At 43.7% G+C, this 14306-nt stretch overlaps 1 protein-coding gene across 13 annotated transcripts in view; it reads right to left on the bottom strand.

The window, feature by feature from the left end:
- Positions 1 to 14306, bottom strand: part of VPS13D (vacuolar protein sorting 13 homolog D) — a 120697-nt gene that overhangs the window by 92352 nt on the left and 14039 nt on the right. For 7 of the 13 annotated variants that reach the window (XM_083512740.1, XM_083512734.1, XM_083512736.1 and 4 more), the window contains 11 exons: positions 13492 to 13592; positions 12189 to 12357; positions 11375 to 11467; positions 10552 to 10762; positions 9455 to 9634; positions 8591 to 8721; positions 7848 to 7920; positions 7563 to 7733; positions 6539 to 6669; positions 5126 to 5258; positions 1645 to 3876 (listed from right to left, as the gene is read on the bottom strand). In XM_083512740.1, coding sequence (XP_083368866.1) covers positions 1645 to 3876; positions 5126 to 5258; positions 6539 to 6669; positions 7563 to 7733; positions 7848 to 7920; positions 8591 to 8721; positions 9455 to 9634; positions 10552 to 10762; positions 11375 to 11467; positions 12189 to 12357; positions 13492 to 13592 — 3625 coding nt within the window. The remainder of the gene's footprint in view (positions 1 to 1644; positions 3877 to 5125; positions 5259 to 6538; positions 6670 to 7562; positions 7734 to 7847; positions 7921 to 8590; positions 8722 to 9454; positions 9635 to 10551; positions 10763 to 11374; positions 11468 to 12188; positions 12358 to 13491; positions 13593 to 14306) is intronic. The other 6 variants (XM_083512741.1, XM_083512745.1, XM_083512737.1 and 3 more) reach the window with 3 other exon arrangements.

Genomic DNA, 14306 nt, shown 5'->3' with positions numbered 1-14306 from the left:
CCTACCTGGCTGGGTTTCGCCAGCCACCCTGGGCGGCTCCCAGCAGAATAGTAAAAACATGGTAAAAACACTCCAGGCTATAGGTAGCAGCTTTACCAGCCAAGATGGAAACCTTGATTCCAATTCTGTTGCTCAAACTCACATGCTGAAAATGTGCTGCCTGCTACAACCGTAACAGCCTGCATTATGCAAATTAGTGATTACAAATCCACTCGGTAAGAACCAAAGAAAAGCCCTGCTGGATCAGGCCAAAGGCCCATCTGGTCCAAACACACAGTGGCCAACCAGATGTCTATGGAAATCCCAGAAGTGGAACCAGAGCACAAGAGAGATCTCGCCCCACCTGGAATTCCCAGCAACGGATATAGTCATCGCAGATAGCAGTCACTGACAGCCTGATCCCCCATGAAATTGTTTAATTCTCTTCTAAAGCCATCCAAATTTGTGACCATCACTACGTCTTGTGGGAACAAATTCCACACTTTTAACTACACTTGAACTACAGTGGTACCTCTGGTTACGAACTTAATTCGTTCCAGAGGTCCGTTCTTAAGTTGAAACCATTCTTATCCTGAAGCGCGCTTTCGCTAAAGGTGCCTCCCACTGCGCATGCACCTCTGGCGCATGACGTCCTCTTGCATCCCAGGGCAAAGTTCACAACCGGGAGCAACTACTTCCAGGTTAGCGGAGCTCGTAACCCGAAGCGTGCGTAACCAGAAGCGTTCATAACCAGAGGTACCACTGTATGTGCTGTGAAGAAGTACTTTTGCATATCCTGAATTTTCCAATGTTTGGCAGCGCACAATTCTCTTTACTGGGGCTTTTGTCCGTGCTGAGGTTTGCAAAAGTTAAAAGAAGAAGAAGTCTCTCCTACTGCTACTAACTTTAGCCCAGTACGAACAGAAGACCATGCTCACCCACAGCCCTGAAAAATTCCAGGTTTCCGGAAAGAGATGACAGTCAAAGTCAGTTGCCTTTGACTATCTTCTCTTTCCAGAATCCTCTAGAAATACAAAGCCATGCTAAGCTGTGCGAATCGGTTAATAGTTGAGATCTTTTGTGTCTAAAATTACTTCAAAATGGGAAGAAGCTATAGATCGGTGTTTCCCAAACTTGGGGTCTCCAGTTGTTTTTTTGACTAAAACTCCCAGTGGTCAGAGTAGATGGGATTTGTAGTCCAAAAACAGCTGGAGACCCAAGTTTGGGAAACACTGCTATCGATGAAAGAAAACACCTATTACAACTTAATACAAGCGTGGGGAACCTTTTTTTTCCAGTCCGAGGGCCACATTCCGTGCAACCTTCCAGGGGCCACATGCCAATGGTAAGCAGAGCATCAAATGTAGATTTCACCTTTGTGCAGTAGGCTAGTTTTTTATACACACACCCCTCACTTTACCCTACAAGCAAGAAGCATTATCAAGGCACATTAAAGCTAGGCAAAAACTCCCAAGGAGAGTGTGATGCAAGATCAATGAAGAGTCCCAAGTGCCAGACAGAGAGGCCTAGACATCTGCATGTGGTCCCTGGACCCAAAGTTCTCCACCCCTGACTAAATAATAAACCAGATTGACTGCATGGCTACCAACAAATCCGTAGCTCTGACAAGTGGGAGCAAACGAGCCCAAACCTTGTTTAACTCACCATGGCCTTTATGTAAGGATTCAAAGAAATCGTGCCGAGTGAACTGAGGATCTTCCTGGCTGCTGCCACTGCTGCTAGCAATGCCTGAAGGAGGGTGCAGTGCATCTGGCATCTCAGAAGAAGCTTCTTTCTTGGCTGCTAAATGACTGCTGTTTAGAGAATACATTTTAATATCTCTGATTTCAACTTGAAGCCTATCACTTCTCAGGCTGTCCTCTCCGGCCACAAAATTCTGGATCGATATTTGCCCTAAATGCCCCACCAGCAGCTCTGGGCTGCCCGGCTTCCGGGGTATGGATACCACTGGGGATTCAATGTTCACATTCAAAATAAGCTTGATCGTTTCGGTTTTGAAGCGCACCGGAAAGACCTCCTCCCCTTCGCTGTTTTCCAAATTGAAGGGGTCTCTGGACCGAGGTGTCGTATCGAACAGAGACACCATTTCGCTATACTCAGCCGTCTTCGTGGCCAAGACGGTGGTCACTTTCGTGGCTGCACTCTTCAGCATGCTGCGGAAGTTCTCCTCCAGCTCGTCCATGGACAAGGTGATCTCCTTCAAGAACTTAGCCGAGTGGTTGTAATGCAGCGAGGCCATCCTGAGCTGGAGCGAGCACTCCTCTTTGGACTTCTCTGAGAAAGTGAAGCTCAAGGCGTCAGGAAGGCTACTGGCATCGTCAAACTGAAGAAATGTAGGCTTGAAGGTGCCCGTGACGTGGGTGAGGTTTTCATACCGCATCATATTCCCAATGCTTACGACATACTGGTTTTTCATGCTGTCCAGAGTCAGGTCCATAAGATGCAAGCAACCCAGAGAGCCATTTATGTCCAGCCTGCTGCCCATGGAGACGTTCACTTTGGTTCCACCAATGCTTGCCGTTGCAATTTTCCGGCCAAGTTTTTCTCCGTTCACCATCGTAACCGTCCTAAGGAGAAGGACGTTTAACCAGTGGATGTCTACTGCTACCTCTGTACTCTGGGCGTGGGTGGTCTGGAAGGTTTCCTGCTCACTGAAATGCCTTTCTGCGTCAATCATGAGTGGTTGAGGACTAGAATCATCTTTCTCCTTCGGGAAGGACTTTTGGAGAAAGCCAATCAGTTCAACGATCGTCTCCGGGTTGAGAATGATATCCAGGTTGTTCATCTGGACCGATATCACTTGGAGAGTGCTGTCCAAGTTCATGGAGGGGCACTCTGCACTCACAAACTGGTATTCCAACTTAATTAAGGATTCGTCGTCCTGTGGGAATCTGCCAGGCAAATCACTTGACGCCACAGCGTATTTCTTGGTCGAGTGCACCCTGTCAGCTACAGGAGCCTCATCGAGCCCACCGACAGGGGACTGGGCTCTGCTGTCCCGGAGGCTTCCTGTTGGAACATCGAAACTGAGATTCTTGTGAGAAGCCATCAAGAGGTCAAAATCAGAACCGTAGGTTTGCATAGTGTCAACCAGCAGCAAGCCGTGGACTGTGAGGGAAACCTCTGCATCGTAAGGCCTCTTCACAAAATGTGCATTCGTGCCGAAAACCTTGAGGACGGAGATATACCGGCCATTGCTTTCAACGGCTAATTGCATACAGTTAACTTGGAACTCTGCTAAAAGCAGCTGCGATTCTACAAGGACTTCCTTAGTGTGTTGTTCTACCACCATCACGCTCTGTGTTAAATTCACCACAGAGCTGTGCAAACTTCCGCGCTGGTCCAGATCTGAAAAAGTCACCTCTTTGCCTATCTGCGAAGTGCCCGCAATGTCTGTATCAGATGTGCTCAGCCTTCCAAAGCAGTTGTTCAGAGCCATTATTTTATCCTCGTTGATGTGTATTTTCAAATCGGGCAGATTCCCAGACAAGACGGCTCCCGGGTACTTGGGATCAGAGGTGTAGATCAACCTGCGTTCCAGCTGCAAGTGGACATTGAATTTCTCCACCACATGGGTTGGGCCGACATCACTGTCCTGGGCATGCTTCCAATTGTCTTTCACTCGGCCGACCATGATCTGCAGATCCATGAATGACAAGCTGTAGGTCTCATACATTTTTTTGCTCATCAAGTGCGCCTGCAACTGCGCTTCACTGATTTCTACCCCCGTGAACTTGAGAGTTTTGTCCTCGCCAGCCACACTAATTTCAGGAGGCGGGCTGCTTGGAGGGGTTGCAAGAGGCGTTTTATACTCATCGTCGCTCAGGTCACTCAGCTCTGAAGATGGACCACCGGAGCTCCTCTTTTTGTGCTCCTCTAGAAGATTGAGAAGACAGGAGAGAGAAATTTATTCAGGTATTCTCTCTTTCTCAATCTTATGCTCAAAGTCTATCCATGAACAAAGCCTGTCTGCTGCAACTGGACAGTACCAATCCTGAATGTATTGGATTTGTGACCATTATGCTCATTTGCCTTCAGTAGCAGAGAATAATAATAATAATAATAATAATAATAATAATAATAATAATTTATTTATACCCCGCCCATCTGGCTGGGCCTCCCCAGCCACTCTGGGCGGCTTCCATAAAAACCAAAAATACAGTAAAATATCACACGTTAAAAACTTCCCTGAACAGGGCTGCCTTAAGATGTCTTCTGAATGTCAGGTAGTTGTTTATCGCTTTGACATCTGCTGGAAGGGCGTTCCACAGGGTGGGCGCCACTACCGAGAAGGCCCTCTGCTTGGTTCCCTGTAGCTTTGCTTCTCGCAATGAGGGAACCGCCAGAAGGCCCTCGGCGCTGGACCTCAGCGTCCGGGCAGAATGATGGGGGTGGAGATGCTCCTTCAGGTATACTGGACCGAGGCCGTTTAGGGCCTTAAAGGTCAACACCAACACTTTGAATTGTGCTCGGAAACGTACTGGAAGCTCTCCTGGATGAAGTATTAATTGCCTCTTGTCTATTTTTTGGAAATCCTGCAATGTGCTAAGTTTCTTTTACTCTGCTAACTACAGTGGACGCTCGGGTTGCGAACGTGATCCGTGAGGGAGGAACATTCGCAACCCACGGCGTTCGCAACCCGCAGCACCACGTCTGTACACGCGCAGGTCACGATTTGGTCCTTCTGTGCATGCGCGAGCACCAAAACCCAGAAGTAACCCGTTCCTGTACTTCCAGGTTTGGCGTGGTGCGCAACCCAAAAATGTGCAACCTGAAGCGTCTGTAACTCGAGGTATGACTGTATACGTTGGAATCTCCTCTGGGTCAATATGAGCAGAATTCATGGCATAAATATGTGTAATTAGAAAAGAAACTGGCATAGGAACTGAACTCCTTGATGCTTCCAGGATTCTGGTTCCTTGCATTCTAAATCAGAATAGTCAGTCACAGTTTTAGCTATTTTTTCAAAAGGGGTTTTTTTTTTTTTTAAAGGACTAGCACTGGCGATACCCCACAGATTCTCTTCCTATTCAAGGCATTTTGAATAAAATAACAATTTTCTGATTTCAAGATTAACAGGCATGCTCCTCCACCATCATCACCCTACTAAAAGTGTAAACAGTACCTTGTGTGTTGGTAAGCAGCATTCTTCCCAAATCGATCACTACTAAAACTGGATCAGCAAATTTAAAGTCATCGGGGAAGATCACCTGAGGAGCAGAAATATCAAGGCACACTGTCCAGCGCTTGCTTTCTTCCTGAAAAGAAAAAAAATATTTTAAAAAGAAGTTTATTTATTATGTATAGGTCCAATAAGATTGCAAGAAAACAGCTAGCCCCAAATACTACTAAGGAACATTATAACATATGGCATTCATATTATGTGCAAGCCTCTGTTCATTTGGTTTTGCTGTTTTCATTTTTGCTTTATTAGCTATTGTCATTTTTATAACTGCAATCATAAAAATAAAGCAGTAGAAATGAACAGCTAATAACTGCAAGAGCACTTTATGAATTTTATTTATTCAAGAAGCTGAATATTATCCAAGTTGCGTACGCAACAGGGTAAAACAATTACCAATAACATATAGTTTAAAATCAGCAAAATTTAAAACCAAGTAAATTTAACTTTCATCTGGTTGAAACGAAAAGGGTTTTAACAGGCATCTAAAATATATAAAATGAAGGTACCTGCTGAACGTTTATTCAGGGAGTTCCAAGGCACACAAAAATTAAAAACAGCACTGACAAATCAGTATAGAGAGACAAAATGAGTGGCTAATGCTTGTGTAACAAAAACATCTTCATAGTATGTCCGAAGACAACCAGAGAGGAAGCATGTCCAATCTTCCTAGTAAGAGACTTGCACAACCAGGTAGCCACCAGTGAGAAGACTCTGGGTTATAGCCAATGCTATTCCTACACAGAGCAGACTTACTGAAATAAATGGACATGACTAATCTAGGCCCATTAATTTTAGTAGGTAGGACTTAGTTCAATACAACCCATCCTGGGATCCACTAACCATCACCGGCTCTCTGGAGCACATCAGAGGTATTGACTAAGTGTATAGGAATAAGCAAATCTTCAGCTAACTTGATGCTAGGCTATTTTAAGGGCTTTACCAACATTTTACCCAAAAATAATCCAGTCAGCTAGTGTAACTGATGCAAGATCGGTATAATTTGAGCCAACTCTTGTATGGGAAGCCACCTTATCTACACAGTGACTGGCAGCTGCTCACCAGGAATTCAGGCAGGGAACATTGAGAGCCCTACCTAGCAACCTTTCCTGCATGCAAACCAGGCACTCTGTCCCTGGTTCTGCTATTCATATTCCAGCCAAAATCCAGGCCAACCATAGTTTGCAAAAAATAAATAAATAATCCATGCAATTTCCCCCCCTTAATATACCACATTTTATACACTCAATTTTTCAAAGTGTGTGCATGTCCATACCGACATTACATTAAGCTACTTTCGTGCTGATACACATAGATGCAAAGAGGACAAGTCACCATCCTTTGAAATCCCCTTACAATGAAATCCCCCACAAGCAAGCGGTCGATGGTTTGCCTGATTTCGGCTTTCGTCTGCATTTTGAGCTTGTTGTACTGTCTCCTGGCAGCTGCAGCCACTCTCAGCTCCAGCTCAGACTGGCATCCGAAACCTGCACCAAGAGACAGACAGAGGTGGATGCCACAGTTTGCTTACACTTCAATGGTCCAGAAAGAAAAAAAGTAACAATCAATGGAGATAAGTTTCATAGGCGGAAAAAAGGGGGGGGGATTTCCAAGTTAAGGCTATTTTCCCTCTTTTATGAGCATAAGGAGTGTATCTCTCTAACTAGGCAAATAGTGTAACTGACAATTTGGGAGTTGTTTCTTCTTAATTCTAAAATAAATGTTCTATGCAGGAAATGTCCGTAATTGAGAAAACTTCCTCTTCCCGCACCCGCCAAGTCATTGTTAGAAGCCAGTCACACATTCCATTCGGACTTTATGAAGATAAAACAATGCTCACAGAGGACTCACAAGCCACCGCAGATGTCATTTATGTGCAAGAAACACCCTATGCTCACAAAGTTATTTCTCTCCCAGGTTTAGCTCCAAGAGGGTAATTAGTAATTCACCCCTTGCTGGAACTCTGCAGGTAAGAGCTGAACAGCCATCTGCCAATGGTAATCTAGCTCTTGATTTCTTGCATTGAGATGCTCTTATTATTCTATGCCTCTTACTCTCCCCGGGGGCTCAAAGTCTCCCAGACACTTGATCTGGAAAATCATCCAGGAGTCAAGTCCGCTCAGGAATACTTTATGATGACCACATCAAGGTAACGTAAGAAAAATTCTAACTTGATGGCCGTCACAATATTGGGGGATTGAGTTCCAGAGTTTACATATAAGAAATCTCATTCAATTCTTACTAGCGCACATGCATTGTACGGAATAAATTCTTTATTGCTACTTTGACAGTACTCAAGTATGAAGAAAGAAAAAAGAAAAAGAAAGGAAAGGAAAATAAAGAAATGTAATTATTCTAGCAAAAAACAAGAAAGGTTAACCTGAGGTATGAACCCTTCCCTTGTAGAAGAAATCGGCTACTTTCTTAATGGCTTGTGGATTGTAAATAATATTTAGAGGTCGGGTACTGACTTCCAGACGTCTCTCAAAATTGCTGCGAACTGGGTTTCTCTCATACAGCATCTCAAACACTGGAACAGCAGGATCAGCAGCTGAATCAAAACAGAGCACAAGAGAGATCAGCAATGATGCCACTGACACGCACAGCGCTCAGGTGTATTTTCAGTTGTTAACGATAGATTTGCTACAAAAATGAGAAATGTTACCAGCGCTTTCGTTACTCGTGTCTGAAGAGGACGTCTGGAGACCAATGGAAGAGACACAGCCAACTTCTTTTTGCTGATGAGAAGAAAGATGTTATTATAGTTTATTATTTACTGCATTTATATCCCACCTTTTCCTCCAAGGAGCTCAAGGTGGAGTATGTAGCTCTCCCCCCCTCCACATTTAATCCCCCAACAACCCTGTGGGGTAGAATAGTCTGAGAAGCAGTGACTGGCCCAAGTTCACCTAGTGAGAGCTTTATGGCCAAGTGGAAATCTGAACCCTGGTCTCCCAGGTGCAAGTGCAATGCTCGCACTGCTACACCAAACTGGATCTCGCCTTGTGTGATCAAATTCACAAATAGTAGTCAGAATGAAAATACTTTTTTTAAAGAATGTTCCCCCCTTTTTTGCAATCTTTCAAGCTTAAGACAAATCATTAAGGTATGGGTCACTAACCTGTGGACCTCCAGATACTGTTGGACTATCAACTCTTATCAACCCTGATTTTGGGGCCATGCTGACAGAGGCTCATGGGAGTTGCAGTTCAGAAGAACTAGGGGGCAACAGGCTGGCAAAAGCTGCTCTAGCAGATGTGCCTGCAGCGCAACAGCTGGATAATCCCCCCCCAACTCACTTTAGCAGAAAAACGGTTGTCCCCCGACCCCTTTTATGAACACAATGTAACATATATGTTAAATTCCAAGTTCTGCAACAAATCATGTTATTGGCACAATTCAACATACGGGGTTAGGGAAGACAAGGACAGGAAATATGGTCCCTTCCGTCGCTAAGTCTCGTAGGAAGAGGCTACCAAGCTGAACCTTGAAAAGGGAAGAATTCCTCCGAGGAAGAGATTCTGCTAAGATGGTTACTCCTAGAAAAAGAAGCACACAAAAGCCGGAGTCATGTTGACTAAAAAAAATAATTATGGCATTGATCTGCTGAAAATCAGAAACAAGGAAGTTAAATGCCCCTTGACAGCAAGGGCTAACACATCTTGTTTATTACAGCTGCTGCTGCAATCATATCTGTTCCATATGATTTTTCCCAGCAGTGCAAGTGAGAGTCTGCTTTAAATCCAACCTATGTGAAGGCACATTGGCCTACATAAGGAACAGGGCCTTTTCTACTGCGGCCCCAAGGAGAATGCAACCAGGACATTCTGTTTGGTTGCAAGAGCCATATTAAAGAACTGGCAGTGTCTGGGCTGTCACCAATAAATGTTAGGTTGTGGGCCCCATCCGAGCACAGAAAATCATCCACATATAATTGAGAGAACTGTGTTGGGGGGCAGGTCTAAAGCTACCAAAGGATTGTCAGGGATACTGATGTATGGCTGACACAGGGAACACACCTCGTCCTTGTATCCCACTGCCATTTACTTATTGCCTGGTAAGGTGCCTATTTTGAGCAGCTCACTGTTACTGCAATTCTCATCAATACCACTACTTCCTGATGGCATGTGCTGTTCAAGAGCAGAAGAGACTGCTTGGAAGATTTTCCTGCATTAGAAGTGTTTAACACTGCACTAGTGGATCCCCTGCACCACTGGGGATTCCAGTTCATAATTTTAACAGAAAGAGGCTTCTCACACACACAACCAATACCTGAAAATTCAAGCTGCATGAAAGCTCTTTCATGGGCCTGCAGGCCCTTCTTCCCAGCATGTAGCAAACTGACAGAGCCACCTTGCAGTTGGAGATTTAACTTTGCCAAAACATGATCCCTCTTTGTGAAGGTGTTTATGTTGGAGACGTCCGCAGCTGGATCAAAAAAATCATCGGCACCTAATAATACAAGGAGAGGAAACAGCAGAGACTTTAGAAAATGCAAAGCACTTGCAAGCAAATCCACCCAACCTTAATTACAGAGTAAGAGCTTCTGGCCATTAATTGTGCTGTTGGTTTTTTGAGATTTTTTTTAAAAAAATATGAATACTACTGCACAAACTTAAAGGAGCACAAAATAATTATTTTTAACAATGAACAGAAATCCAGACTTGGCCCAGACCCCTATCTCAGAATTTAAGAAGGCTGGGTGGAAGAGAGCCTGCAGAATCAGCAGGAAAGTCCCCAGATCCTTCTGGATGCCAAGGCAACTCATATTTTGCCAGAGGCAGATCATTTTAACAGATGTGGAACAGGTTTTAAACTGGCAAGAGCCTAGTCTTGGTCGGGTAATCTTAAAGTAAAAATAGTACATGCCCAACAATGAGACCACCAAACCAGAGGTCAGCATGGAATTAATAGTACAGGGTGTGAGTGCCAATTAGACTCTTTATCAAAACCTGGTCTTCGGAACAGCCATCCACATTTTCTATTGCCAGTCGCAAGAATGGAACAACACAGCTCCCAACTACATCTAGTCAAAGCAGGCTCTTACTGGTTTTCCAGCATAATCGTCATGGATATGTATTGTCCATGTAGTACACCACAACTATGTGATTTTAACACACATTTTTTTATAACATTCTGGGTCTTGTTTGTTGTAGGTGGGGGGGGGTCCCTTATTGTGTACAGTGTGGCAGCACCTTCACCAAGAGCAAGGATGGAAAACCTGCAGCCACACAGGTCCTGTTGAGACTCCCGACTCCCATCACCATAGCCAACGAACAAGGGATGATGGGAAATGTAGTCCAACAACAACTGGAGGGCCACAAGTTTCCCACAACTGATCTAGAGCTTCAGGGTAAGTTTTCCCATACCAGCGACATCGTCCGGCCTCCACTGTTCAGATGTTTCCGAAAGCAGTCCTTCGAAAGATTCCGTTTCCAGGGCTTCCTGAGAATCGCTGTACCAGCCTCCCCACCCAGGAAACCAGGACTGAAGATAGCGAAGCATTCCACTGCTGCTAGTATCCGATTCGATTGCAATTGTTTCCTCTGAGGAATCGGACAGCGGCTCCTTGATGCTCTGCTTGAAATGAGAAAAGGTATAATTCCTTTTTTAAAAAAAGAGGAATTTAAAAGGTGCTGCTAATCAGAACTATTTTCTCTTACTGTTATTACATGCCTGGAGTGAATGCATGATTGACCTGCTTTATCCCTGCTCTGTCTAAACGTGTTTGCTGGAATACCGCTACCACCACACCCTCTAACCCACAGCACGATCCAGTGGTGACAGAAACGGGATCCAAACTGGTATTACCAAAAAACAAAAAAGGAGATCAGAATAGCTAGGGAGAGCTCCAAGATTTGTGCAAGAACCAAAAAAAGATATACAGGGAGGGGAAATCTAAGGGGACAAAGAAGTAAACCAAACACAGCCCAAAGTGTACTGGAGAAACTTCATTAGCAACAGGGTGTTTATTTTGGGATATTTTTTTTTGCTTTGTATCTCACGCTGAATACTGGATAAATGAGATTCAAACAATGCATGAAATCAAATCAATAATTCTGATGTTATTTCACGTGCTTAAAGTCACCGCTCTCAGACGTTTCCAGGTTGGGTTGGTTTTCTGTTTGCATCATTAGCAGCTCCAAACCCCCTAAGGTGCTTCTAAATATTGCATCTCATAAAATCTCTAACCTCAGCAAGTTCGCAGAATCTATTGTGCACTATCTCGCGCAAGATTTTCAGCTCCTCAAATGTCTGTTCATCCTCAATGCGCTCTATCTCCTCCTGCAGGCAGAAAAGGAAATGTTGGCAAATAATCCAGAAAGCTGAAAGACTCGACTCTTCATTCAGATAGCCATTTCTTTTCTTGAAGGAGCCACTTAATCTGAAGTTATGAGAATTAAGCTTTGAAATCACAACGCCAACTTAAGTAAATGGTCCAGTCTGGATGCAAGGCATCTCAGTTTATTAAGGAGAAAGATGCACGAGCCTTGTATGCATGCACACCACCCCTCAACTCCTCAGTGTACCAGACTTCCAGATTTCTGCTATAGTTACCTATTACATTCTAACTGGGAAACTATAGTTACAATGATCGGAACCCATTATTTGAAGGTGGTTTCAAATCCTGGTTTCAAACGGCACTCAGAGGCCTACTGCCTCCGACACTGGAGGAAGGTGATAAGGAACTCCTTGGAGTCTCTGTAAATGCTACTTCTCCAGATGTTTGGGACTACATTTCCCATCATCCCTAGCTAACAGGACCAGTGGTCAGGGATGATGGCAATTGTAGTCCCAATTGTAGTCCCAAACATCTGGAGGGCCAGAGTTTGCCTATGCCTGAATCCAAACAAAGGTAAGATCTAAAATGTTCCCAACAGGCAACAGCATATATATATTTTAAGCCACAAAAGGTCTACAACGGATTATGATTATACATGCCAGTTGAGGAGCTATAATCTCAAAATGATGGCTAAGATACCATAGCCTAGCTGTTTCCCAATACCTGCTCCTCATCAGACAGCTCCACTTCTTTCAACTTCTTGTAATACAGATCTGTGTACAATACAGCATCTTGGGCCCGATGCAACACGAAATCCCAGGAACAGCGTTCCCTCTGCTCTCTGATCTCCGCAATGTGTGCATTCAGAGCAAAAAGCCACCACTCCCGGCAGCTGAAACATTGCAAATGAATGTAATTCTGGTTATTATTATTATCATCACTCTTTCATTCATTGCATTCTAACCCACTGCCTCAAGGTATTTTACATGCAATGTAATTAAAAGTCAAAAAGGAAAAGCAACACACACATTTTAAGTGAGACTAAAATTCTAACAAGTGGACACTCATGGTTAACAGTTATCCCTTAGGCTGCAGAAAGATGCAAGAAAAGGATGAACTACAAATGGTACTACAAGGCTCTTGCTTGAGGCAGGCTGCAGGTCTAAATGGGAACACCTTAGCCAAGGAAACACTCTAGCTGGTATTTCGTTTCAGGCTCCCCACTTGTTCAATTCTATCTTCATTAACCACTGTAGGAGAGACCCTACAGCCTGCAAGATAAATTTTTAAATCTAATAGTGGACCGAAGGGATCGACTGGTTATACTAAAAAGTCAAAACAACAAGGGGTAGACTATCTCCAATCAACAAGACAAAACTTAAAAACTAAGTTTGGTAAGATAATATAGAATGCTTCTGAATATTACAGGAAGGTGAAGTACAGCTTTAGACCAATATAAAAATATATATAAATATGAACAAAAAGATAAAGTGGGGGGATGATGATACAATAACAGATTTACTTCTCTATGGTCAAAATCTGATTGAAATCCAATAGTAAGACAACAAAAATTGTCAAGCAGATACATTTCATCCCAATCAGCCTTTTTCAGTGATCAGAAGAAAATTATTATAGGCAACCTCTTTACAAAGTATTGGCAGCTCTGTCTAAATGATGTGCTGAGCTCACCAGTCATACAAACTCATGATCACAGGATTACTATGCACAAGTGGTGGTACTGAAAGCACACCACACGAACAAACAAAAGCCCTTCTTCATCTTAGCACTGTTATCTCCATTTGTCACTTTGCCAAGCTATGACACTCCTCCAAACTGTAGTTTCTGTGTATGAGCATAATCTTCAGTCCTATTTAAAATTAAACATAAAAGCAGATGGCAACTCAAGCATGCATTCTTATCATCATCAACAACAAAAAGTATACCAGAAGGTTTAGGGAACAGTATTTAATTAGGAAAGGGAGACTTGCGTGTATGCTTATTTGATCCAAGAAAACAGAGCTCATACTTTCCAGCTACGGGGACCTTTGGCTTCCATCTTCTGAATCTGAGTTGTCGCTCTTTTCGATCCAGCTCTTTCAAAAAGTCCATTATTTGTCGGTATTGTGTCTGTGTGAATAAAATCACCATACAGTGGTTAGGCAATCAGTACGGATGCATTCGGTAACAACACAAATGCCAATATTAACGGCTGAACTCAGGAATGAACTTTGCCGCTTTGCCTAAAAAATTGTCCACAGGTATAACGAAAAGGCAACACGGGCTTTAAGTAACTGTCCAGGGTAGCTGGCAAGGCTAGAGAGACGCAAATGCAGTAACAGATTTATAGTTAGTGGCTTTGACAGTTTATTCCCAAATTCAGATTAAAGAAGCTAAAAAAAGTGATGCGAACACGGGAAGCAATTTCTGAAACCTCCATAGATATTGGCTGTGAGAAGCTTTGTGGTTTGAAGCAAGCCCTCCCGACCTGTTAGCTTCACTGCTGACTACTTGCATTTTTGTGTGGCCTATAGGCATGTAAGGCTGTGTACTAATGGTAGAACGGGTGCAGCGTGGAAGATCATCCTCATTATTTTTTCCAGTGCTTTCAAGTGTTCAAAGCTCTCTCTCTACATACCTTGTTGCAACCCTTACAACAGATGTGGGGAATCTTTTTCAACCTGAGAGCTGCATTCCCACGGTAAAGAAACTTCCAAGGGCATCTTTCTAGGAACGGGTGGTGCCAGACTCATACACCACCAGAGAGACCTTTACGTACATAAGAAGCTATTTTCCATGGAAACAGAAGCTAATGTTCAGTTCTTGATAACTCCACACAACGCT

Source organism: Podarcis liolepis, assembly GCF_965112155.1.
Source record: "Podarcis liolepis genome assembly, chromosome: 7".
Classification (NCBI taxonomy): domain Eukaryota; kingdom Metazoa; phylum Chordata; class Lepidosauria; order Squamata; family Lacertidae; genus Podarcis; species Podarcis liolepis.
This window is presented reverse-complemented; position numbering and strand designations above follow the sequence as displayed.